We start from the raw sequence: 27,770 nt of genomic DNA, 5'->3' as shown, positions 1-27,770 counted from the left end.
ACAAGTGGGCGGGGCCTATCAAACACCAGCTACGGAAGCTCACCCAGCTACTTTCTGAGAGAAAATGGCCTTCGTTGGAAAAGTTGCGTACTTGGTTAGGACCTCTATCAGGGGCTCGCGAATTTTGAAAGGTTTAACATGGCGCCGAGCTGTCGTCTGTGGCACTGTTGTCGCGACTGGATTTATGGGTTATTCTTACCAATATAACGTGAACCGAAGCGTTCCTCTCTTCGTCGTTCACGCTGAAGAGCAAAAAGTGAGTACGCACTATACGCGCTCTAACAAGTCGTAACTTATACACCTGACAGACCCAAGTTGTGTGTATTAGGTGCATGCATGTTTTTAAATGAATGTGACATACTTCAATTTTGCACCGATTGTGACAGTTAATGAAGCACCACGGTCTTTTTTAAAAGGCCTCGCCCGATTGTCAAACTTGTTATGGTAAGAGGATAGTGTTTGGGTAAAACGACTTCCATGAAACAAGCATTACCGGGGCTGGCAGGTCTTTTTAAGACGCTTCCAGTGATGTAAGTCTCGTTTCCTGTGACAAATACAGTATTGTGAAAGTTATAACTGCACCATTTTCTGGCGAAGTCAATGGGGGTCGAGATTTTCGGTGTGATATTTTTTTGTAGAACCCGAGTTTCAAACACCCATACATTTCTTAATCTTCATCGTATAAGACTTCTCTCATACAATTCGTCTCTCTCATAATGAGACGAATTAATTCGCCAGTGGGTAATGAGTGGTTGATTCCACTCTAAACGCGAAGAATAGATTCATAATAATAATAATAATAATAATAATAATACATTTTATTTGTGGGCGCCTTTCTAGAAACTCAAGGACACCTTACAACAAGCAGTTAAAATCACGAGTACAATGTTAAAAAACTACATCAAATAAGATAAGAAAAAATACAACAAAATAAATAAATAAAACAATGGCTTTATGGTCTGAGTGAATAGGCTTGTCGAAACAGATGTGTTTTGAGGCGGGATTTGAAATGTGTTAATGAGGCTGTATTACGAAGGTCAGCGGGGAGTGAGTTCCATAGCTGGGGAGCAGAGCGACTGAAGGCTCTATTTCCCATGGTGACGAGGCGAGCAGGGGGGACAGAGAGGAGGACAGAGGAGGAGGAACGAAGAGAGCGGACAGGCGTAGGAATATGGATGAGGTCAGATGGGTATGGAGGGGCTAGGTCATGAATGGATTTGAATGTGAGTAGCAGGATTTTATATTGAATGCGGTGTAAAATGGGAAGCCAGTGGAGATGTTGGAGGACAGGTGTAATATGGTTTATGTATGGCGTGAGTGTGATAATGCGGGCGGCTGAATTTTGGACCAGCTGAAGCTTATGGAGGGTTTTTTGAGGGAGACCAAACAGAAGGGAATTACAGTAATCGAGTCGCGAGGTGACGAGGGTGTGTACAAGTATAGCAGTGGACTGAGGAGTGAGAGAAGAGCGGAGCCGGTGGATGTTTCGAAGATGATAATATGCAGAACGAGTGATGTGGTTGATATGTGAGGTGAAGGAGAGGGTGCTATCAAGGATGACACCCAGACTCTTGACCTGAGGGGAGGGGGAGATGGAAGAGCTTTCGAAGGTAATGGAGAAATTGTTTATTTTGTTTAGATTGGATTTAGTGCCAATAAGGAGGAATTCAGTTTTATTGCTATTCAGTTTGAGGAAATTTGAGGTGAACCAAGATTTTAATTCCTGCAGGCAGTTGGTTAGGGAGGATGGTGGAAGTACGGTATTAGGTTTGGTAGAGATGTAGAGCTGGGTGTCATCCGCGTAGCAATGAAAATGAATGTGATGTTTCCTGAAGATATTACCCACGGGAAGAAGATAGATTAGAAATAGCAATGGGCCAAGGACAGAACCCTGAGGAACACCTGAAGTGAAGGGAAAGGGGTGAGATCTAAAACGTTTGAGCTGGATAAACTGGGTGCGGTCAGAAAGATAGGAGCGGAACCAGGAGAGGGGGATGCTGGTGATGCCAATGGAGGAGAGTCTGTCGAGGAGGATGGAGTGAGAGATGGTGTCAAAGGCTGCACTGAGGTCAAGCAGGAGGAGGATGGCGAGTGAACCGGAGTCAGCAGAGAGAAGAAGGTCATTGCATATTTTGAGGAGGGCAGTTTCAGTACTATGGAGGGGACGGAAGCCAGATTGAAATTGTTCGTATAGCTTATTGGAGGAAAGATGGGTGTGAAGTTGAGCAGCTACTGTTTTCTCTAGAAGTTTGGAGATGAACGATGAACGTCATCTCATCATAACAACGATCATCATAATTTGAAGATTGTAATTATTAAATTCAGAATATTCAAATAATCTGATAAACCTGCTTTTGTTAAAGTATTATGTTGTACACATTTAAAGTAACATGAATGTAGTAAAACAAAGCAAATATAGGAAAATGGCTCTTTGCTGTACATCGTTTTTATAATGGGCGCAATTCTGAGAATAAAACTAATTAAATATTTGAAAATTAACAAACATTCCCTAGGTTATTAATATACATTGTAAGAAACCAAAATATCACAGTTATGAGGCATTTGTAGTTGATAAAATCTATGAAATGGATGCTAGAAATGACTGAAAATATGAGACATTGTGGCATCACAATGGAGCTGGCGAATTTTAAGACCAAAAATGTGTTTGTCAATTGACCAAGTAACTGCAAATTTGACTGAATCTGAAAAAAAATATACTATATAATAAATCCAATCATTTGGATTTTAAATAATTACTTTTCTAAAAGTTTTTGAAGCGAGCTTCTCAACTACAAATTAGGGAAATGTTAACCGAGTCCTATACCCATATGTGATATTTCAAGAAATGTTGAAGTTGTAAAAAGAGTAGAATACATGTTCTAAGTCATCGTGAGTGGTTTATACTGCCGAGTTTGAAAAACACAACAGAAGTTCCGTCATCACTCAAATAAAGCAATCACGAGAATGATGCCTCAGCAACGGACATACGCATACATGTTCAAATGATTTTATAGTTAAAAATAATAAACCTCTCATCCTTCTTTTAGGAGCCTGCAGCTCCCCAAATGTCTGCCAGAAAGATGCGTTTCATCCAGTTTGCCTCAATTGTCTATGAAGAAGAGCCCTACATGACCCCGAGAGACTTCCTCTTCTCTGTGATGCTGGAGGATGTTGATCGTAAGTGCATGCTTGTTTCATGGCGGGATACAACATACTGTGGAGTAATCGGGTGATTCCACAGATACCTGACACGTGTGTGTGTGTGTGTATATATTAAGGGTGTGGAAAATAATCGATATTAATCGATACATCGATGCGCACGTGCGCGATCCGAGTGCATCGGCTCATTCACTGGGTACGGCGCGATTGACGGGTGAAATCGCGATTCATCACGATGCATTGATGGGTATCGGTAAAATCTGATTCAATCGCCGTTTTATTCATGTTAAACGTCACCTATCTGCCCTTTCCTAGGCGCAATGAATGCACCATCATTGCTTTGCGTTTTGTGTTGAATACGGACGGTAGCCGTGCGTCACATACAGTCCAGTACACAACGAGCGAAACATTATCGAAGTTAGCGCAAGCAGCAGCAAGGAAACTACTATATTTAATGCAGCCGCAACATTCAAATCTCATGTTTGGAAATACTACGGCTTCGAAAAGAAAGACGGAAAGCTTGATAAAACCTCCGTAATTTGCAAGGAATGTCGCACTAAGAAGCCATACAACGTCAGAACAACAAATATGCAGACCCACTTAAAACGATGGCACCAGATCACCGACAAGTTTCCCTCCCGCTTCCCCGCCCAGTTCCTCGTCGGACACCGGAGAAACTCTTGGTAAACCAGGTCAGGATCAGAAAAAAATTGCCTCTTATTTTGGGAGTCCCCTTGCAACTCACTGTGACCGTGCAATGGCTATAACTAAGGTCACTGCTTATTTCATATGCAAAGACCTCCAGCCTTAGCAAGGTGGACAACGAGGGTTTCAGACAGCTCGTGCACGTTTTGGAACCCAGGTATAAAATACCAGACAGGTCTGTGTTCACTTCCATATTCCCGATGTGTACAACAAAGTAAGAAGTGAGATTACTGTGTCGCTGAACAGTGCACAAAGAGTTGCACTTACAGTGGATGGGTGGACATCTTGCGCTATAGATTCATATATATATATATATATATATATATATATATATATATATAATTTCATATAAGACACTCAGTGAGATTCTGTTTGTGTTTACACTATAGCAACAGCTGTGAGTCTCAGGTGCCAAATTGTTTACATTTTCTTTGCACAAAACCCAATTGTGAAAGGGCTTAAATAAGTTGTTTTACAAGTTCTACTGTTTATAAGGAATAAAGTGGTATCCTTTTTGTAATACCATACTGAATTCCATCTTTTTAAAAGCTTTTTTTCTTTGCTTATTTGCATCATGTTTAATTGCACAATATCGCAACAAATTGCATTGTATCGTATCGCATCGCATTGATTTGAACTTATTGTGTATCGCATCGTGACGACGGTGAAACATATCGCATCGTATCGCCAGAAAATTCCATGTATCGTTTGAGTATCGCATTGCTGGCAGTGCATCGAGATGTGTATCGAATCGTCCTCAGTGCTGAGATTCACATCCCTAGTGTGTGTATATATATATATATATATATATATATATATATATATATATCTTCCTAACCGCTTGATCCTCACTAGGGTCGCGGGGGGTGCTGGAGCCCATCCCAGCCGTCTCCGGACACCCTGAATCGGTTGCCAGCCAATCGCAGGGCACACAGAGACCAACAACCATTCGCACTCACACTCACACCTCGGGACAATTTAGAGTGTTCAATCAGCCTGCCACGCATGTTTTTGGAATGTGGGAGGAAACCGGAGCACCCGGAGAAAACCCACGCAGGCCCGGGGAGAACATGCAAACTCCACACAGGGAGGCCGGAGCTGGAATCGAACCTCTGCACTGTGAAGCCGACGTGCTAACCACTGGACTACCGGGCCGCCCTATATATATATATATATATATATATATATATATATATATATATATATATATAAAATCCTCATCTCACCCCTTGGGTGGTGTCCGTCCGTCATTCAGCTCGGGTCCTCAACCAGAGGCCAGGAAGCTTGAGGGTTCTGCGCAGTATCCTTGCTGTTCCCAGCACTGCACATTTCTGGACTGAGATGTCCGATGTTGTTCCAGGGATCTGTTGCAACCACTCATCTAGTTTGGGGGTCACTGCCCCGAGTGCTCCGACCACCACAGGCACGACTGTCACCTTTACCTTCCAGGCTCTCTCCAGCTCCTCTCTGAGCCCTTGGTATTTCTCGAGTTTCTCATGTTCCTTCTTCCTGATGTTTCCATCACTTGGGACCGCTACATCCACTACAACGGCTTTCCTCTGCCCTTTATCTATGATCACGATATCTGGTTGGTTCGCCATTACCATCTTGTCAGTCTGGATCTGGAAGTCCCACAGGATCTTCGCTCTGTCATTCTCCACCACCTTCGGAGGTGTTTCCCATTTTGACCTTGGGGTTTCCAGTCCATACTCCGCACAGATGTTTCGGTAGACTATGCCAGCAACCTGGTTATGGCGTTCCATGTAGGCTTTCCCTGCCAGCATCTTACACCCTGCAGTTATGTGTTGGATCGTCTCAGGTGCCTCTTTGCACAACCTACACCTTGGGTCTTGTCTGGTGTGGTATATCTGGGCCTCGATGGCTCTGGTGCTCAATGCCTGTTCCTGAGCAGCCAGGATGAGTGCCTCTGTGCTGTCCTTCAGGCCAGCCCTCTCTAGCCACTGATAGGACTTCTTGAGATCAGCCACTTCAGTTATGGTCCGGTGGTACATCCCGTGTAGGGGCTTGTCCTCCCATGATGGTCCCTCTTCCAGCGCCTCATCTTCTGTTCCCCATTGTCTGAGACATTCTCTGAGTACGTCATCCGTTGGAGCCTTCTCCTTGATGTATTCATGGAGCTTGGATGTTTCATCCTGGACAGTGGCTCTCACACTCACTAGTCCCCGGCCTCCTTCCTTTCGGCTTGCGTACAGTCTCAGGGTGCTGGATTTGGGATGGAACCCTCCATGCATGGTTAAGAGCTTTCGGGTCTTAACGTCCGTGGTCTGAATCTCTTCCTTTGGCCACCTTATTATTCCTGCAGGGTATCTGATCACTGGCAGGGCATAGCTGTTTATTGCCCGGGTCTTATTCTTGCCATTGAGCTGGCTTCTTAGGACTTGCCTCACTCGCTGGAGGTATTTGGCCGTAGCCGCTTTCCTTGTTGCCAGTTCGAGGTTGCCATTGGCTTGTGGTATACCAAGGTACTTGTAGCTGTCCTCAATGTCTGCTATTGTTCCTTCTGGAACAATAGCGGTTGGAGGCTAAGATCAAGGCGGCCCGGAAAGATGTGAGTCAATTGACAGAGGCCCAGAGAGGTGTGATGAAAAGGCCGATACCCGAGAGGTACATCCAGATGACCATACCTGAAGCACTCGAAACTGCCAAACAAAGGCTGCAAGCCTTGTCCAGTCGCCTAAAGCGGTACACGAAAGAGAATGAGGCCAGACGAATAAACAGGCTGTTCGCAACACAACCTGCGAAAGTGTACGCTCAGTGGCAGGGTCCTAACAACAGAGCCGACCCACCAAGACTGGAAACTGAAAGGTACTGGAAAGGCATATGGGAGAAGGAGGTTGCACATAACAGCAGTGCACAATGGCTGGTGACCCTGAGAGAGGAGCACAGCAACCTCCCTGAACAGAACCCAGTTACCATAACAGTGGCAGACATACAGGAAAGAGTCTCAGATATGAAGAACTGGACAGCACCAGGCCCGGACATGGTCCACACCTACTGGCTAAAGAAACTCACAGCACTCCATGAGCGCCTTGCAGTACAACTGAACCAGCTGCTGAGGGATGGGACTCACCCAGAATGGCTAACCGAAGGGCGTACGATCCTGATCATGAAGGATCCCTCAAAGGGGGCAGTTCCATCCAACTATCGGCCAATAACCTGTCTCTCCACAACATGGAAGCTCATGTCAGGCATCATTGCGGCTAAGATAAGTGGACACATGGATCAATACATGAGCGAAGCACAGAAGGGCATTGGTAGAGATACTAGAGGAGCCAAACATCAACTCCTGGTTGACAGAACAGTCGCACACGACTGCAGGTCCCGACGTACCAACCTGTGCACAGCTTGGATTGATTACAAGAAAGCCTATGACTCGATGCCACATACATGGATCACTGAATGCTTGGAGTTGTATAAGGTGAACAGGACCCTAAGAGCCTTCGTTGCGAACTCGATGAGGATGTGGAAAACCACACTTGAAGCCAATGGCAAGCCACCTACCCAAGTGTCCATCAAATGTGGCATATACCAAGGTGATGCACTCTCCCCTCTATATATATTATATTGATTTATATATATATATATATATATATATATATATATATATATATATATATATATATATATATATATATATATATATATATAGTTTTTTTTTTTTTAATACACACACATACACTTACTGAGTGTAAAAACACTTGTAGGCCATAAATATAAAACAAAAATGGAAAAGAGTAAGTTTGGCGGCAACTGCGTGCATTTCTGTACCATGTGATAACATCCTTCCGCTGCTTTATTAACCAAGGACCCCCTAAACTGTGTATTCATTTGAAAGAACATCGCAACATGAAGAAAAAGATGCTCTTGTTTTTCTAAACAGGATCATCTAGTGCACCATATAGTTTTAAATGCGTTCCATAATTTTTTTTTTTAACTGCCGTCATTTTATTTTCTTTTTTTAATGTTCTTTCAAACGTATGTAATCAAACTTTGTTTTCTTAATTTTTTTAATGTGCATGTTTCTGGTCTCTGCTATAGGAAAGCTCCAGAAGAGAGTCCTAACAACAAAAGTAAGAGTAATTCCATGCATATGGTAGATAAGTACTGTAAATAGGACCGTTTCACTTTATGTTGGGTATAATAATACTGCTATTGCATCTACTCTGACATTTTTGTAGGAACGAGAACAGATGATGGTGGCTGCTTCCGAAGCTCGGCCTGGCAATACTTTGTTCAGATTTTGGGGTGACAATGGTAAGTCAAGTGTCATCTGAACAGGGTTATCGCATGAATGGTTCATTCTGTTTCTTGCTGCGAGCCAAACAGTTGCACACATGCAGCGGAACCTTGAACCCAGTCCATCGACCATTGTTTCTATCATTCCAGGGTCAAATATTGCCCTCATAAAACCTTTCAAGCGGAAATCAACCCCAAATTTTTCTTTTCAGTAATATGATAATGTCCCTTACCAAGTCTTAACACTACGTTCTGATTCATTTTGCGTCTGTGGAATATCAGTTAGAAGTAAAATTCACCCGTTTTTTCGCCATCTCAGGGGCGTGGCAGCCATTTTGCTAACTTTCTGTCAACTGAAACAGACCTTGCAGTCTTGATTGAATTTCAATCAATTCAATCACGGTTCGCCTGTGTTCTGAAGTTGCCATTTTGCAAAATGGGGATGTAACTTATTTTTTTTTAAATATATTCTTCATCCCACTACGGGGGACACAGTGCGATGGCAGGTACCCCAGGTGTGATCTAAGGATCATGTTTTTATTTTTAGTTTTTTCCTTTAAAATGTAATTGCATAATCACTACGATAGGTGGCAGTGGCGCTCTTGCTGAAAGACAAAGGTGGGCAATTCCGGTTTAGGAGGCCTGGTATCCTTAATTAATGTTTTATGTCTCCCTGCTCTGACACATCTTACTAAATTAGAATTAAATAGCGCTCCCTGAAACCAGTTTCACTAACCAACACTAAATTTGGTCCACTAATTTGAATGAATTCCTATTATAACAAAAAAAAAAGTGTAAAGCACCTATGCATGACGTTCAACAAGACGTCGGCCATTTTGGTTTCAAGCAACCACAACAAACTAATAAGAAAGAAGGCATCTTTACACAGATGGGCGACATTTAATTGCCTTTGCCATTGACTGGAATGTGGGCAGAGCATGCTGCCAAGCTTTGCTTATTTCGAGGATTGTCCATGAAACAGTGGTGTGAAGGCTTGTATTTATTGTACTAAGTTCTACTATTTCATTGTATTTTTATATATAACTGTGACATCATGTTATTGCAGGTTTGATAACCTACACAGAGTACCTGTTTTTGCTGACTATTCTGACAAGTAAGTGAATGAACGGTGATTTTATGATAATCCACATGATGAGATCTGACTGTCGCAATTTCTCCAAAATTCCTGAATATATTTTCCCGCAATAACGCTTTCGTGTACCCTGTAACCCGATAACATGATAAACTGTCCACTGTTGTAACCGCCCTGCCTGAAAGGGTGATGTGTCATCGAGGTTGCATCAACATCTAATAGCTGAGCTGAAGTGGCGAGTTTGATTCAATATCAAAATTGTTAACCGATTGTTGTTTGCCGTGGCAGAGCCGCAAACAGGATTTCACATTGCGTTCAAAATGCTCGACGTGGATGGCAACGAGCAAGTGGATAAAAAGGAGTTCATGAAGGTAAAACTAAATGACAGTCGTACTACATCACATAAGTTGTTTTTTTTAACTAAGTTCTCACAAATGGATGGCTGGCTGAATTGTTTTTATGAGCTCAAATGTCACAATGTATGCGTTTGTAATGCTGCCTGATGGTCCGCACTTCATGCTGCCACAGTTGGAAGGTGAGTGGAGCAGAAACTGTTCTAGGCCAATACACTTCCACATTTGCATCTCTTGTAGCCTGACTCAGCACTTCTCTTTTGTTCATTCCCGCCAAAGCGTGTGAATGACAGACCGAGATTGTATTTTTAGGTGTGTCCGTGCTCCAAGCTTGCATGTCTGGGTTCTATTTTATCAGGTAGACAAGAAGGCTGCTTCCAGAATTAGAAGTGCACGTTTCCTTTTTCTCTTAAGCAACAAAATGACTTGGAAAAAGATCATAATCGTTCATGAAAGTGATCATTTCTTTATTTTGTTGTTTTTCAGCTGAAGAAAATCATTGGAAAAAATAAAAGGAGAATTTCAAAGGACAACCCAGAGGTAAAAAATAATAATAATAAATCACACTGTCTGTTTCATCAACTATCTGGCAACCAACTTGTGCATATTTTTGTTTGTTTGTGTTTTGAAATTCTTGGACTCTTATAGAGATCAGTTGAGGATGGAGACCACGTGAACACGACGCTGCAGGCGTACTTCTTCGGAAAGAGTGGCGAAAACAAGTTGCAATATCAACAGTTCCGCAAGTAATGCAACTCTCAGTCATTGTCAAATGACAACATAAGCCTGAGTTTGATGGAACCAGAATAAACCCCGAGTAGATCAGTCACTGTTCAGAATGGATCTGATCAGTATAATATCGGCCTCACTTGTCATTCTTGAGGTTGCTTTTCGATGACTTGTTAACCGCTTGATCAACTGTCCGTCACTTAGGTTCATGGAGGATCTCCAGGCCGAGGTCCAGGAGATGGAGTTCCTACAGTTCTCCAAAGGAATGGACACCATGCGACGGGAGGACTTTGCCGAGTGGCTGCTCCATTACACCAACGAGGAAGACAATGAGGTTTACTGGGAAAACATGAGGAAGAGGATCCCTGCTGGCCAGGTACTCTGTTCTGCAACGTGGATTTTTTAAAAAATTTGTTGCTAAAGTGCATCATAAAAATGGCATCCCCCCCCCCCTTTTGCAAGAGCATCACATTTGAGGAGTTCAAAGCCTTCTGCCTGTTCACCAACAATCTGGAGGATTTTGCTTTTTCCATGAAGATGATCAGTGAAGCCAACCGTCCTGTGGGAATGGGTAAGACCGCTTATCACGCTTGAATATATCGCAAGGGAGGACCGCCGTCGTTAACAGTCGGTCGTTTCCATCTTCTGAAAAAAAAAAAAAAAGCCCAGTTCAAGCGTGCCGTGAGGATAGCCACAGGCCACGACCTGTCTGAGAACGTGTTGGACACTGTGTTTAAACTCTTCGACATGGACGGGGACCACTGCCTGAGCCACAAGGAGTTCATTGGAGTGATGAAGGACAGAGTCTTGCGGGGGCTAAAGGTGGGTATCCATCACTGTGGTTACGTAGTCGCGCAAAAATTCCAGCAATGGAATTGCTGTAGCTTAATGAATATCAGTTGGAATTCAATTCATTGATTTACTCTGGAGTCAGGGTGGCCCGGTGGTCCACTGGTTAGCACGTCCACCTCACAGTGCAAAGGTACCGGGTTCAATTCCAGCTGCGGCCTCCCTTTGTGGAGTTTGCATGTTCTCCTCTGGCGTGCGTGGGTTTTCTCTGGGGACTCCGGTTTCCTCCCACATTCCAAAAACATGCATGGCAGGCTGATTGAACACTCTAAATCAGGGGTGGGCAATTATTTTCCCGGGGGGGGGGGGGGGGGGGGGGCAAATAATAAGCATATCAGTTGGATATGCTTATTATTGTGGAGGGCCCGGCCAAAATTTAGAAATAGAAATAGAAAATAAAGAAGATAGCACAATGTCTTTGTATGCCAGTAATAATATAACATTCTCCTCCACCATCACACTCAGCACCGGTTCTCCTCAAGGATGTGTACTGAGCCACCTGTTGTTCACGCTCTACATATTTGACTGCTCTCCGACTCTTATTAGCGGTCCAGTTTGCGGGAAGTTTTTAACATGATAAGAATCAAACCATTCTAGGAAATGTTCATTTACTCGAGCCACAAGCAATTCACTCCGAGCATGGAAATTGCCAGAATCGGACTGAGTAAGAATCGCTTCCTTGTTTTTCAAAGTCTCATAGATTTGAGTCTTTCCCCTCCCTCCCCGTGCTCTGCAACTTGAAGTAACTGTGCCACCTGTTGTTGAAATACCATTACAAGTCAAAATGAAATGAATGCAATCAAACCTTAATTGTGCACCGAACATGTAGTTTGCCCACCCTTGCTCTAAATTGTCCCTAGGTGTGAGTGTGAGCATGGATGGTTGTTTGTCTGTGTGTGCTCTGCGATTGGCTGGCAACCAGTTCAGGGTGTCCCCAGCCTACTGCCCGAAGACGGCTGAAATGAGCTCCAGCACACCCTAGGAGGCTTGTGAGGATAAGCGCATCAGAAAATGAATGAATGAATACTTTGGAGTCAACCAATCCTCCATTAAGCGTCTCCAGTCGATCCAGAATGCTGCTGTTCGCCTCTTGACTGGTACTCGTAAGAGGAAGCACACAACTCCGACTCTGGCATCCCTTCACTGGCTCCCTATACATTTTAGTTATTTTTAAGATCCTATTATTTGTTTTGAAATCTTGAAATAGCCTCACTTCACCTTACCTCTCCGAGCTCCACCCCTAGGCACCTGCCTCAGTCAGGTCTGTGGACCAGACATTAGAGGTCCTGAGAACTAAACAGAGGCTCGGAGGGGATTGAGCCTTTTCCGTTGCTGTTCCCTCTCTTTGGAATGACCTCCCATTGAACATTCAGCAAGCCCCCTTGGTGCTCATCCTTAAAACTCGTCTCAAGACTCATTTTTATTCTTTGGCTTTTGACTCAGCATGAGACTTGATTTTTAGTTTGACCATTTTTGTGCTTTCTACCATCTTTGTATACAGGTGTGGTTGTTTTAAAGTCGTCTACAAATACAATTGAGTTGAGATTCATTGAATATGAGAGAAGTGTGAAGACTGATCACCCTTTTTTGGTTGTTACTTGCATACTGTGTACATCGGGCGTGACAAATATGCCCCTGCGACACAGTTGCTTTTCTTTGCTCGTCGGCGTTGCATTTTCCAAGAATTCTTGCTTTATTTTATGTGATAAACATATACAGGTGCATCCACAGAATGGCTTCTCTGGCTACTGGAAATGTGTGAAGCGGGAGACCCTCAAAGGCGCTCAGGAAGCCATGGGAGGCGGCAGATGTCCCATCTGAGCATCCGATCGACCGAGGACACGTCTGAGACCCGCCACGGCTCCACCCGAGTGTGCATTTCATCAGTCGAGAGCAAAGTGTCCCATCCACTTTTGTTGATGAGTCAATGTTTCAAGAGCAAAATTGTATCTTTGTAATATTGAGGGAAAAAAATGTAATACATTTTTCTACCACTAAATGTCAAGGAGTCATGTTTTGAGGATGTTAATATTACAAGAAAATTTGGGGTGGGTATGTTTTTCAAAGAAACAGTCATTCAGTCATGACACCATATAAATACATTCAAGAATGAAGGAGAAACCAAGGGAATGAAATCAATCTGGAAAAAGGTTACAAAACCATTTTCGAGACTATTCAAGAGCCTGGCTTCGGCCCTCATTCAGAGCTGCTCCTTTCCACATCCCTGCAGACCTCCACCACCGTCAATATGTGCCATTGCCACCAAACGATTGTCAAAATCAAATTACCTCTTCATGTAAATATAATGCATAGTTTAAAATAGCAACTTTGTCCTCTCGCTTTCAAACGTACCGGTACTCTAAATATAAATCATATAAAAACAGATTTGAAAATAATGGAAAAGCAAATGCGTCCTCTCGCTTTGCCAACTGAGTTCATGATTTTGGAATCAGGTATAAATAGTTTTGAAATTCCTGACCTTAGCAACCTGAAATTATGAATGCTGAGGCTTATTTTTCCAATTTCTATTCAATTCAGCATTTTCTGCTGCACATGAATAAAAAAGGTGCTGTATTTCAAACAACAATAAACGCACAGAAGAGTGACATGTGTCTCGTCGGTTGACATTTTTAACATGGTGCAACTTTAATTTACTAACATTCAGGTCATTTTTGTGTGATCATGTCACAGTTTCGTTTTTCTCTGCTCGCAGAAAAATGACCTCTTGTTGTGTTTTTCGTGTTTATTTGTAGATTTGATGTACCAGCTTCTATGATGTGCCGATTTGCTAACTAACAGCCAACCAGTTATCACCGACGGCTGATGCCATTTTGCATCCTGCGATTAATGGTTCGTTCATTCTGTGCATATCTAAAAAGCACAATTACACCAAAATCGTCATTCTTCACTATTCCACGCATTGCTTTTCGCTTAGGTCTGTGCTTGCCTGTTTTATCAGTGGGTTGGTTAAGATTGATATGTGTGCATTTTATTTCATGAAATCATGCCCGTGGATGTATGATACGACTTCTTGGCCATGTTGTGAGTTTACTCAGGCAATGTTTGAAAGCAATGGTTTTTAATTGATAACTGTAAGAATTAAGTGTTCGTTGCTGAAGACAGATTGTTTTACAATTTGCATTCAGAACAATTGTATATTTTAGATATGCATTTACCTAAAAAAAGAAACACATATCCCAATTTATCCTAGTCGTTTGGGTGGCCAGCGATTGACAAGGGGTGGCCCCAGGCCTGGGCCACCACATAGCTATGCCCCTGCCCAGCAGACCGCGACCTGAAGCCTTCAACCGCTCGGCCGCCTTGACAATTTCAAGCTCTGTATCATTTATAAGTTCAGTGGTTTCATTAGCTCAGTGGTGCTCCCAAAGGTTGTTTGCTCAATTTTCTCATTCATTTCTTGGTTGGTTGGTTCAGTGATTCCCAATTTTTTTTTGTCATACCAAGATGTGGGGTTCATGTACCTACAGTTTATGTATGTGGTCATGGTCTCACATTGCTTTGCTCAGGGCCTGGACGAATTGATATTCATGCAACGAGAAAAAAATGTAAGTTTGGGGGTTTGTTGTTTTTCAGTGGATGGCTCTTTACGAATGACAAAAGGAGAGATGGAATCCTTTAATGCAGTTTATTAAAAGGAGAAAGAAAAAAACCCCGTCCGCACCTCCGAATGGATGAACGAGAACACACCCCTTTCAGTCACGAAAGCACTTCCTGCTTCACTTTAGCCAATCAGACGCAAGCAACATAAGAATGTTTCAACAATTATTAAACAGCGTATAATTTTAGATAACTATCACATAAAGAATATAATGCTCAAATATAAGATGAAAATAATTAATAATTTAATATAAGCTTACAAAAATGTATATGCCAAAATGAAAATCCTGTTGGCTTACGTTAGTTAATGCCTTAAAGGTCGATGCAAGGTCAAAGTCCAGACAGCCCAACTGAGATCCCGCTACAGTATATCATACTAAATAAATAAATACATAAGTACCATATTTTCCGCACTACAAGGGGCTTCTAGGTATAAGGCACACTATCACTGAACGGCCTGTTTTGAAACCGTTTTCATTTACAGGGTGCATTGCATTACAAGGCGCATAGAATAGAAGCTACAGTAGTGGCTGCGAGATATTATCAGGTGTGCCGTGGGAAATATACATTATGTATTCCTGTGCGGTCGATCGCCTTGGAAGAGTGATCATGTAGACCTCTTTCATACCAGTAGGGAGCACCAGCAGCTAGGAAATTGCCTTATTTTTCGAGACAAGCGAAGTTTCCAACGCGAGGCAATACAATGAAAAGTATATTTCATTTAGAGTTACGTTTACTCTTTACTGGAGATGCAACGGCACCAATGTTCCTTCTGAGCTGTGCACTGGTCGCACACTCGGCGCACAAGAAACCCCATCTAGCAATGAACGCACTGCAAACAAATTAGATATATAACTTTTTTTCTGTATCAATTTGCTGTGGAATTCAGTGAGTGACAGTTGTCCAGTCAATCACACGATACGATGCAATGACGCTATGCAGCCAATCACGGCATTGACAGTACTTGCGAATGTTCTCTGCTCCATAACAATTAATACAATACAATACAATACATGCTTATTTATATAGCGCTTTCACAACAGCGGCAGCTGTAACAAAGCGCTTAACAAAACAGTTAACATCAAGTAAAACAATGAACACAACACATAACATAAAACACAGACAGACAGTCATGCAGGCATAACCACTTTTCCATCACACGCTTTGTTGTTTGAAGCAGTTTGAGATGAAAGAGGAGAGAATCAAAGTTTCCTTTAACCAGTGGATCAGAGACGCCATGCTCAAAATGTGCACACGTCAGCTACAAGCTAAGTTTCAAAGTCAACAAGAAGCTGTAGCATCCATTGACGAAAAGAGATTGGTTCAATTCTCCTGTCCCATGGAAATCCATTTCAAATCTAAGCGGCGACTCACGGTTCCAAATGCGCATCAGCGCTCTGCGCCAACGCTCCTCTCTCCTCATCCTCTACTTCAGCAGCCATCCATTCAGCCGCACCAACGCCGACTGTCCAACAGCGTCGACATTGCCACTGAACAAAACGGGGTTGTGAAAAATGCTGCCCATTACAGGCGCAAAAAACACAAGCGCCCCAGGTCTGTCCAGCACCGACAGTCAATAGCGCAGACATTCCTCCCAACCAAAATCTGTGCTGGTACAGGCGTGCTGCCGAGAAGGCGCAGCCACCAAGCACAGATGCTTCTCCTTTGACGAATGTCGTGGCCAAAAAACGCTGAAAACAGTCCATATCAGGTCCGCACGATGAAACAACAAACAACGTGACAAAACAAAAGACAAATTAACAGTGCGACGGCGACAAGTGACGCTCATGCTAATCCCCTATTACAGTACTGTATTACAAAACGACAGTGTAGTGAATGTGATACGTCGACTCCCCAAACAAAAATAAGAAATGAACTGCGGTTCTTTAATATTGGTTTGGCTGCCGGAGTATGTGAAAATGGAAGAACAAGCAGTGCAACTGGGTGAGATATTTTCTTTTTCGAGTGAGAGGTCTGCTCTGCAAAACATACAGCAAAGCTAAAGTTGTGAGCGAAGAATATGGACTAAATGGAAGCTGGACAATTATACAACGACTCAAGATGGGGAAAGGGATTAGTACATTACAGTAATCCCTCGTTTATCACGGTTAATGGGGACCAACAGCACCCGCAATACACGAAAATCCGCGAAGTAGCGACCAATTAACATATACAGTAAATATTCCCATCCCCGCAATTCTATGGAAAGGAATATCCTTCACCTGGAATAAAAACCGATGCATTAACATTTTGACTACGATATTACGCGTTACCGGAACTTGCGTAAGCGGAAATTCCACTACCCGTAACCCAGATGGAGGTGTAATGCCGCAGGAGCTTAAATACACGCAACACCCACCCGATGTGACGGAAAAGACACAATGCTGAAACAAGTTTTCACTTCGCATTTTTCGATCATCAGATTCTAAACGACGTGTAAGTGAGTTTTTATTGCCATGCGTTTTACTGTAATTGTGAATGATTTTAACTTTATTCACTTACGTCCTGGAGAACGCGGCACCCACTCGACATGACCAAAGAAACGTGTTCGCTTTGCTGTTTTCATTCATCAGATTCGAAACGAAGACGCGTAAGCGACTTTTTATTGGCGTGCGTTTTACTGTAATTGCGAAAGATTGTAACTTTATTCACTTACGTCGTGTAGATCATCGCATCGAAACGTAGAAGAACTGTAACGATTGGAGCGGAGCAAGTGAAATGCATCCGTTTGAGCGAGGCTGGACACAAAGCTAAAAAGATCAAGCAGACACTTTTTAAAAAGGCATTGATTCAACTCCTGATGACAAGCCACCATCCAGCAAGGAAGCAATTCAAATGGCAATAAAAATCCTTCTTTATGCACAAGAATTAGCAGACATCGGTGATCAACGGGACAGTTACTTGCAACTACCAAGAAAACTGTATGACACGCAGGCAAACATTGTCATAAACCAAAGAATGCATCCAACAAAACAATCCAAAATACATTTTTTCCCCCCAAGACAAAAAAATCAACATTAAAATACTGTATGTATTTTACTGTTGTGGTTTTTACGGGATACACCTGTATTGCAGTTGTTGTTATATAAATAGTTTTTCGACAGTATATTTTTGTGATTTATTGTGTTGTTATTGTGCATTTTGTCAACATACTTGCAGGTTCATAAAGGACATGGACGATGCTCATTTCCGAAATGAGGAATTTCTGTTATCAGGACAAATTGGACAGCGCAAACACGAGTCCGTACTAGAGAATATTTACTGAATAGGTAAAAAAAATAAATAATAATAATTAAGTCCGCAAACAGTTCAGGAGAAGCTGCAAAACAACAGCGAGTCACATAGAGCAACATATGCGATACTGTACTCCATGTATATGGGATTTTTAATATTTATTTTTATTTATTTATTTTATGAATATGTTTGAAAAAATCCGTGATGCACCGAATCCGGGATAAACGAACCGCGAAATAGCGAGGGATCACCATTGCGGGAGAAAAAGAACTAGCTGTCACACAGAAAAAAGATCCGAACATGAGCAAGTTAAAGTTCTAATTGACTATTTTTACTTGCTATTAAAACAAATGCACCAATTGCTGTTGTGATTTGAATATTTTTTAATAAACCATGAAATGTTCTATAATCCCAGGTGTGATACAGTGCACTCCGCTTAATAGAACACCATTGGGGCGAAGCGCTTCTGTTCTACTAAGCGGGGTTTCTATTAACCGGAGACACTTTATTAGGTACACCTTCAGACACGTCGACGACCAAGTTATGCACGCAGAAAAACCCCTGCTGACGAGTTAGAAGAGATATTTCGACTGTGGACGTCCATATCTTTAATCAAACAACAACTTTAATCAACTTCAGTCAAAAATTTCGTTACTTTTGTCTGGAAACAGGAGTAATTTTGCGGTTGACTTCCCGCTCAATGCGCTGGATAAGAGGGAAGTCCTGGAAACCGCGGGCGTACCTTCTGAGAATCCGGCAATGCATCGTATCGTCTGAGTATGTCCTTCTTATCCGCAGGTGATATCCCTCGGCTCTTGAATGAAGTTGAAGCCATTGTGACGTGCGTGTGTCTATGTGTGGAGTGACGCGTGCTACCTGTTACTGTATACGGCTAGAACTACCGCGTTTTCTCGCAATAGTGGTACAGTATCGCGATAGCTACACTTCGAAAACCACTAGTTTACAATGTTCATTGCTTACGGCCTGTTCTATTAAGCGGAGATCTGTTCTACTAAGCGGAGTATCTTTATAGGAAATTGCATTAGGCAAATCCGTTCCAGAGCCTTTTGCTCTATTAAGCGGATTACTCTATTAACCGGTGTTCTATTAAGCGGAGTGCACTGTACTGGTTGTGTGGCCACAGCAAGCACTTCTGATGTTGTCCACAGTGGTCCTCGGTGTGCTCAGAGAAGTTGTTTGTTTGCGCAGACACATGAAACATTAGAGGGACCATTGAACGGCGCTGACTCTGTTGTGCTTGGTATGTGGTGAAACAGCGCTATGGTCCCAAGTAACCTTAAACTCCATCTTCAAACAAAACACCCTTCACTTCGAAACAACAATGTGGAGTATTTTATTCACCTGTCTGGACGCACGGAGAAACAAGCAACGTGCATGAGAAAAACTGCAAAGGTAAACGAGAGAGCCTTGAAAGCAAATTACCATGTCGCAGAGCAAAAAAAAGTGGCAGAGCGATTAGTACTGCCCGTCTGCAAAGCCATTGTAATTGAGATGTTCGGACCCGAAGCGGCTGAAGAAATAGCTTGACTGCAGTAAAAACTAAAAACATAGAAAGAAAGAGAGCTGTGAAGGAAGAGTTTCGTGTGTATTTCATCAATTGCCTCCAGGATATCAGATCTATGTTCATCCAAAACATTTATCACACTGAGTGATAATAAATATGACAGATTATAAAATACTAGCTGGTTCGCCGCCCTCCGGGCGGCTCATCAGCTAGTTCCTGCGGAAGGCTGGTAAGGTGGTGGTTCGCCGCCCTCTGGGCGGCTCATCAGCTAGTTCCTGCGGAAGGCTGGTAAGGTGGGCCTTTGGCCCACAAAAGTGTTGTTGCTTGGTTCAACTTTTTGTTCATCTTCATTGCTTATCGCGAAAATAAAGAGATGTTTAGCTCTACTAAATAACTAACAATTTCATTGCAATGCTTGTGGGTAGACAACATTTTTTCGCTAAGACGCCCGCGCGATCGTAGTGAGCCACTGCCTGAGCGGCGCAGTGGCGGCGCACAGCGGCGCGGTGAAGTAGGTACGTTTTGAAAAGGGACAGACGGAAGGACAGACCGCGTGCGGGACGACGCGCTATATATAGATTGGATTGATGTTGATTTGATTCCTATTCAATGTGTTATAGCATTATTTTTCAATGTAGAAAAAGAACCCTAATTGTAACAATATAACACTTTATAGGCGTTAAAATAAGCTATTTTCACATTTTCAGGTAGTTGTGTTTCGCGGGATATTTTTCAATGAAAGAAATGTTTCTTTCATTGAAAAATAAATATTAAAAATCCCATATACATGGAGTACAGTATCGCATATGTTGCTCTATGTGACTCGCTGTTGTTTTGCAGCTTCTCCTGAACTGTTTGCGGACTTAATTATTATTTTTCTTGGTTCGAAAAAACACTGGATCAGAGCCTTCACAACCGCTGCAGCTGAAGCAAAGCAAAATCAGAATATTGATCCGTATATAAGGTGCATTGGATTACAAGGCGCACTGTCAGCCTTTGAGAAAATTGAATGCTTTAAACTGTGCCACATAGTGCGGAAAATATGGTACATGACCACACACACACACACAGTTGATGCAAAAATCAATTCTGCAAAGTAGAAAAATCCTAGAGTTCAGTCATTTTATCAGGGTGGCAATCAGTAAAACCAATTACTCTTTCATCCCCCCCCCACCCTCCACAATGTCAATTTATTACATTTACTTGGGCAGTCTTTGCAATATTGAAATTGGCATGATGTAAAAGTATATTTGCATTACCCCCCCCCCCACCCCAAAAAAAAAAATCACAAAGGAGGGCAAATTACTTTTGAATTACTTTTTCACAAATGAGTATACAATGGCGTGGGTTTTGGTTGGTATTTATTGAATAAAATTTGTAAAAAAAAAAAAAAAAAAGTTTTAATCTGAGGATCTGTAGCAATTCTGAGACAGATATAAACAGTAAAAGACAGGCAGACAGCAATTCAACTACCGTACTTTGCAATTTACTGTTGAATTTGATCCATTGAGATCACAAGTATGTTGGTAACTATTGAAGATTGTGGTGCTAATTATCTTGTATACAATTTTTTTCAGAAAGTAAATAAAGCTTACGTCAGTGAAAGAAATTAAGTGACTGGTGGCCTGGTTATCACACAACATACACACCACAAAAATAAAATAAATGACACTTGAGTACGATGCCATCTTTGGTCTTATTACTACTAACAAAACAAGAATGAATGAACTTTGAATTGTATCAAAAATAGAAATTACAGCCATATTGAAAGGAAATTCACAGATCTGACAGACCTATATGAGACAAAGTAAGATTACATAAACTCAATCCTGGGTTTTAAAGAAAAAAATTGCTCTTTTGAGAACAGAACATTTTTGACATTCTTTTTTTTGTTTGTGGAGCATATATATCGGTCAAACGATCAGTATCGATTTGAACCAAAGATACTTGCCAACATAAAAAAAAATGTTTTTGTTTCAGTTGTTCAAAAAGGGTGTGCTTTCAATTGTAGACATTGAAAATGACCTGATGAAAAGCACGAGTCTTGTGTGTCCTTTAAGCCAGCAGTCTCATCCTCTTTTGACGTGGGAGCTCTTCAGTCGCTGAGAGGCACATGTTGAACTGCAGAGAGGGCAGACTCTGCTTGACGTGGTAAGGAAGTGCTTTGGGATCATCAACAACATCCTCTAGAGAAATAAAACGGAGAGAAATGTCAATGTGATGTCAAATGGGAAATTTAACATTGGCTGCTTTTCTGCTAAAAAAAAAAGTACTTTTGGAAAGTAATGATAGCTTGCATAAGAGACCACGAAGAAAATCAGAACTTTTCTAGATTTGGTTTAACATTTTGAAACCTTACGATAAAGGTTAGGTTAAGTTTTATACTTTTACATTAACTCTTTCAGTACCAGCCAATTCTGGACCAAGTCTGAAACAGATATGAAAGTGGACTTTCCTGAAAATTCCGGGGAAATTTTATATGTATATTTTCCGCACGAAAAGACGCACTGGATTATGAGGCGCACCTTCAATGAATGGCTATTTTGTAAAAAAAAATTCATACATTCGACGCCTCGCACTAAAAGGTGCAATCTACAATGCGTCCACTAGATGGTGCTACGCTCCTTCCATTCAACTCGAGAGGCGTCAGGTTCAATTTGAGAGGCGTTCATGACCGCCTCTGAAAAATGTAAATTCACTTAAATGAAACTACGAAAATTGAAAATAATGCATCAAATCAGAAAATCAAGCGAGGAAATCACAAAATATTCTATATTATTCACAAAAAAATCTATATCCCCCCTACAGAATTTATTTTGTGATTTCCTCGCTTGATTTTCTTCATGGTTTCATTGAAGTAATAATTACTTTACGTTTTTCGTAGGTGACCATGCACGCCTCTCGAATGAAAGCACGGAGACTACAGTACCTGTACTTGCTGACACTGTGAAAACCATGAGTAAAGTATGCGTTTAAAAAAAATAATAAAACCACAACCACAGCTCTCATTTTTTCAACAAACTCAGGTGTGTCTTTATCCGTCTCCTTCCCTTATTATGTTCCTGTCAACTCAAGAGGCATTCATGACAGCCTACGAAAAACCCATTGGCATTTCCTTTATCGTAGCTCCAAGAGTACAATCAGATAAGATAAAATAAGAAAACCTTTAATAGTCTCGCAATGGAGAAATTCCCACTTCACAGCAGCAAAGTTATGAGAGGAAGAAGTGGAAGAACAATATAAATAGGAGCTGCTGGAAAGGCAGCCAACCTCGCATCGCCATCTTGAAGTCAAAATAACACAAGATGTAAGTCGTAGTTATTTATTCCTTTGTTGTGTATTCACAAATGATTAAATCATTTTAAGGCACTTGGTGAGCTTGTAAGAAAATGGAAGACTTTTTGGTGCGCCCAATAGTGCGGAAAATACGGTACATACACACACGCACAGACACACCTGGCTGATCACGCATGAATTAGTTTACATAAAACGCTATTCAAATACTCGGCATTCAATGATTAATCTTCCTTTTGTGTAAACACGTGCACCTTTTGTGGCTTCTGTTCTCGCCGAAATTTCAAAATCTCCGAGATATGGCGAGGCCATGAGAAGGTGAGGGTATTACTGTTGTAGCGATGCCACTCGAGCTAAGCACGCTCTCTGCTGTGCGTGCGTCAGCGCGAACATGTACGCAAGCGCATCTTTTGATTTCAACCAATCAGCGCCGACGCAACCGACGTCACACACGACAACAGCTAAGCTAAGCGAGCCGAGACAACACTCGAAGTCGGACGGACTTTTTCTGCCAATCTGTGTCTTTCCCCTTTTGTCCAAATATATTTTTTATGACAACAACTGTCTTGTCCAGGGTGTCTTTTATTCATTCCACTGAGGTTTAGCAAGTGTGTTTATAAAGAGATGAAAATCTCTTTAATGTTACTAGTGTTGGTGCCTCAACATGGCTAAGCTCGTGAAAGCAAAATAACAAACTCAAACGCGTGTTCGTTCAATGTTGTCAACTAATATCCGGATTAATTTTCGGCAATTTTTCCTCAATGGCCTATTTTAAAATGGTTTTCATATGTAGGGCGCATCGCATGATAAGGCTCATAGAATAGAAGCCGCGATAGTGGTTGCGGTTGCGTTATGCATCCATTAGATGGAGCAATGCAAATGTGAATACAATACAGCTTTATTTATTTCCTAGTCCCCAACCGCTGCAACTATAACAAAGCGCTTTACAGAACATTTAAAATACTACATCCAAGAAATCTGAAATTGATCCATGTATAAGGCGCATCGCATCGAATTATACGCACTGTAGGCTTTTGAGAAAATTGAATGGTTTCAAGTGTGCCTTATTGTGCAGAAAATGCGGTATTGACGATTTTTTTAGAAATGTGATTTCCTCATCACAAAAGCCATGATTTAAATGGTCATTCGGACATGCAGTGGAGCATAGAGGGGGAGGGGAGATGGGGCGAGCAAGCAGAGACATCATCCCACGTGATTTTTGGTGAATTTTGTGTCTCCTGAGACCACGAAGAGTATCGACCAAATATTTTTTTGCTTTGTGAGTTTAGAACGAAAAAATAAAATTAATAAATTGCCATGCCGGCGTATTGTGGGAGTGGAGAACCGTGTGTAAACAAAAGTGCCTGTGCTAACAGACGACCTGTCGTGCGAACAACCGCAGCGGTGTGATGTGTGCCACATGTCAAATAAGTGTTGACTTGCATGGATGAATCTGCGGCGTTTGCGCGTAAGCGCTGCCGAACGTCGACGTAACGAAACACATTCCGTGGTCAAATAATTTGAAAATGGAAGTGGTCGTATGTTTTGAGGATAAATAGTATGTGAGCCACGCAGTGCGTTGTCAGATTTCAGGAATGAAAATGAAGACAGACGAAATGATTCTTGCTCGTCATGACTCATCATTTATGAGGTGCCGCCGCCTTTAAATGGATGCTGCTAGTTTTTGAAAGTGAAAAATGTTACATCACATAAACAGGTATCATCTTATTTTCTCTCCACTTGAGCATGTGTGATGTTACCGTTACTTGTTTACATATCAATGATAACACGTTTCATTCAAAGCTGGACATGTTGAAATGGGAAAGCCATACATTTGTTTGCATGATGGGTATGCTCTGCGTTTTAGTTTGGTTGATTTCCGACTGATTTGCGGTACTCTATCTGTGTAACACAGCACTTGTGTGGCAGAATTATGTAGTCATGGTGAATACCTACTCTTAAAATACTACATGTTAAAGTATTTACTAGTTAAGTTTTACGCCTGTCAAATCATGGTAGAGAATTAAACTGTCTTTCATTTGCCTTAATATCATAATATAAAAAAAGGAATCACATGCAACATCACAATTGCATTTTTTCCCCAGATAATTTTTCCTAATGGTTCAACCCTAACTGGTTATCACGCATTTTTTCCCCAGATAATTTTTCCTAATGGTTCAACCCTAACTGGTTATCACGCATTTTTTCATAAAACAGAATTTTGACTTTCACCTAATACTGACGGCATGTCAGCATCGTCATTGTGTTACAGCATTGCCGCGTCTATTGTGAGAGGAATGTTGAATGGCGCCACACGGCCATGTCAATTTGTGATGTATATAATGTGGCAGGAGCGCATGGGTTGTGAGAACACCCAGTCATTGAAGCCCAGCGAGACCTTTATCTTAGTTACTTTATTGAAGCTCTCTCTTGCCTTCACAGCAGCAAGCAAAGGGAGTTTGGCTACTTTTGCAGGCTGGAGAAGAAACAAAACTAGAACTTAGCGCTAGCGACGCAAATGGATGGATTTAAATGGATGGTCCAAAAGCTGTTCTGAAAACCATCGACCAAGTTAGTTTTTTCTTTTTTGGACTATGACATGTTTTCCGGCGAAAATGCAATTTGCAGCTGAAATTCGGTTTTAGAATTGCATGTGCAGGATGCTAAAGGACAAAGGGGAAGAGATTTGGTCATACCGCTGCTCAGAGGACGGTGATGTCAAGGGTCACTCTCTTTCTTTACTGACACGTCTCCGTCCCCAGCCAGAATGGTGGAGATCTCGCCCTGCATGAAGGCCCATGGCACAGTGGATCCAGCCAGGGGACAGCGCTCTCCGCTCGGGCAGTAAACCTCTCCTCCTTGGCCCTGGCTGCGGATGAAACCTCTGGTGCAGGGAAAGCAGAACTTGTGATGCGGGACAGAGGGACATTGGACAAAGTGGGTGTCCTCCAGGCGCTCTCGGCAAAGAGTGCAGCAGAGCAGGGTGCCCTGACTCCCACCGCTGGTCGACTCCCCGCTACCCGTGCTGCTGCTCAGGCCCACGGGCACTTGAGAGACTGAGGTGGAGGCGGTGGCGGCAGAGGGGCTGCTTGTGGCGGCCCGCCCGGCCGTGGAGGAGTGGGCTGAGGACATGCCGGGGCTGGCTCTGGCTACCTGGCTGGAGCTTAGGCTGTCGGTTACCCCCATGAGCGCAGACATGGGTGAGGGCTGGCTGTGTAAACGAGGGGGGGCGTCTGGAGGGACGGCCATTCCCGGAAGAGGTTCCATTCCCGGGTAAGCGCCTCTGGACCACACCTCTCTGGAGGGGTGATCGGTTCTGCCTTCACTCTCGCCATTCTCTGAGCCCGGAGAGGCTTTGCGGCGCCGAGTTGTGCTCTTGGCCGGTCCAGAACGGGCGGCCACCGCCATGGGCAAAACGGGATCAGGCTGCGGAAGAACTTCGGGGATGGGCGGCTCCTTAAACATGCGCACGCCGTCATTTAAAAGCTCAGACAACCCCCGCCAGTCTCCGCTCCCTTGTCGCTTCTCGTATTCCACGTAGCGTAAGCCAGAGTTCACCGCTTTACCGGCATCCTTGGCGGAGTCACGGAACATCTGCCTGACCAGGTCCGGAACTCCCGAAAATATCATCCCGGAACCAATAGGGTACTCCACAAAAACCTTGAGCTCGAACTCCGCGGTGGCACTGGCATCAAAGGCCAGAACCCTGCCCAAGAGATTGTGGTCTTTCCGGAAGCGCACAGTAAAGGGAACACAGGTACTTAGAGCCAGAAGAACATCCCTGACAACTTTCGGTCTGTTTGGCCAGCCTTCCACCTTGCTGCGTGCCACTTCATTGAGTTCAGCCATCACTTCGCTGTTCCTCCACGCCGCTGGATCGATGCCCACCAGAGCAGACGTGCTCGCACCCACGCCCAGAGCCACAGCCTGTCTTCTGGAAGCGTCGCTCATGATGGGGCCAGCTGAGACCGAAATGGGATTGCCCCCCGATCTGGATCCAGATATTGGCGCTAGGAGACCATGTGGGGACGCGACTAACCCCTGTGCAATCAACGCATGGGATATCGTTCCGTGGAGACTCGGAACGGCCCCAGCCATCGCCCTGCGAGTGTTCGGGCTCTGTCGGCTGCTTTCTGATAACGCGACATCCTCAGCTCTGTGCAGACCATTAGGCAGGCGAGCTGATACCCCGTACTCACCCCTCCCCCTGTCGAGACGTTCTCCATGCGGTCGCCCGGCTTCCATGGACCCAGTCGAACTGGGTTTGCTCTGCTGTGGGCCAGGAGACCTGCCCTCCAAAACTCCATGTGTACTCTTCAGTTGTCTGGCGGTTTCAATAAGGAGCTCGATTCTATCCGCGCCGTCGTAGTTGACGCATCCCCGGCATACGGCTTCGCTAAACTCCCACAACATGGCCCAGGGCATCTTGGGTAGATCGCAGAGGTAGCACCATTGCCGCCTCGAGGAGGGCTGCGATGTGGAGGACATGTTGTTTACAGGCCCTCGACCAAACTTTATTTGCTAGGCCTAAAGCTTCGATCAACGTATCCGACGGTTCTTCCTTTTTCAGCCACAGCTCACCACATACTGCACACTTTTAAATGTTCATTTAACGAAGTGTAGCTAAACAGACGACTGTATTTTACGACATTCGGTAGTTTGAAACGTCTTCTTTCTTGGGTTTGTCGCGTCGATCCGAGCAGAGGGAAGTAAAATCTTACAGGACACCGGAAACACCTACGTACTTTACGGCCCGGGGCATCATGGGAGTTGTAGGCTTTTGCGCTCCACGAATAACCTCATTGATTTCGTTCAAACCAGTCGATAGTCAGTCTAACACCACAACTGCTGTCCACAACGGTCAGATCTAACACCACAACCGCTAAACACAATCTCGTCAATGGACACGTAGGCCCATTTAAGATGTAACTATTTTAATATATTGTCATCACAT

At 43.1% G+C, this 27,770-nt stretch overlaps 2 protein-coding genes across 3 annotated transcripts; one reads left to right on the top strand and one right to left on the bottom strand.

The window, feature by feature from the left end:
• Positions 1 to 13: 13 nt before the first annotated feature.
• Positions 14 to 13,751, top strand: micu2 (mitochondrial calcium uptake 2). 2 transcript variants are annotated; one of them, XM_052046271.1, is made up of 12 exons: positions 14 to 256; positions 3,048 to 3,177; positions 7,924 to 7,955; positions 8,064 to 8,139; positions 9,188 to 9,235; positions 9,503 to 9,585; positions 10,054 to 10,107; positions 10,216 to 10,313; positions 10,501 to 10,672; positions 10,759 to 10,867; positions 10,961 to 11,118; positions 12,877 to 13,751. In XM_052046271.1, exons 1-12 carry the CDS (start codon positions 65 to 67, stop codon positions 12,964 to 12,966), a joined length of 1,242 nt encoding a protein of 413 aa, XP_051902231.1. In that variant the 5' UTR covers positions 14 to 64; the 3' UTR covers positions 12,967 to 13,751. The 2 variants fall into 2 exon arrangements, with proteins under 2 accessions (XP_051902231.1, XP_051902230.1); XM_052046270.1 differs by having other exon boundaries at positions 12,865 to 13,751.
• Positions 13,752 to 20,866: 7,115 nt separating this feature from the next.
• LOC127587793 (interferon regulatory factor 2-binding protein 1-like) lies at positions 20,867 to 27,670 on the bottom strand. The gene is made up of 2 exons (XM_052046255.1): positions 25,513 to 27,670; positions 20,867 to 21,708 (listed from the first exon to the last, which is right to left on the bottom strand). The coding sequence occupies exon 1, from the start codon at positions 27,302 to 27,304 to the stop codon at positions 25,535 to 25,537; it is 1,770 nt and encodes a 589-aa protein (XP_051902215.1). The 5' UTR covers positions 27,305 to 27,670; the 3' UTR covers positions 20,867 to 21,708; positions 25,513 to 25,534.
• Between the last annotated feature and the right edge of the window lie 100 nt (positions 27,671 to 27,770).

Source organism: Hippocampus zosterae, chromosome 16 (genome assembly GCF_025434085.1).
Source record: "Hippocampus zosterae strain Florida chromosome 16, ASM2543408v3, whole genome shotgun sequence".
In the NCBI taxonomy this organism is placed as follows: Eukaryota; Metazoa; Chordata; class Actinopteri; order Syngnathiformes; family Syngnathidae; genus Hippocampus; species Hippocampus zosterae.
This window is presented reverse-complemented; position numbering and strand designations above follow the sequence as displayed.

Excerpts from the sequence above, each read along its gene's own strand:
- LOC127587793 (XM_052046255.1), bottom strand. The coding sequence starts at position 27,304 with ATGTCCTCCACATCGCAGCCCTCCTCGAGGCGGCAATGGTGCTACCTC.
- micu2 (XM_052046270.1), top strand. The coding sequence starts at position 65 with ATGGCCTTCGTTGGAAAAGTTGCGTACTTGGTTAGGACCTCTATCAGG. Across the intron at positions 3,178-7,923 it reads GATGCTGGAGGATGTTGATC|GAAAGCTCCAGAAGAGAGTC; the intron begins GTAAGTGCATGC and ends TCTCTGCTATAG. Across the intron at positions 10,108-10,215 it reads TTTCAAAGGACAACCCAGAG|AGATCAGTTGAGGATGGAGA; the intron begins GTAAAAAATAAT and ends GGACTCTTATAG.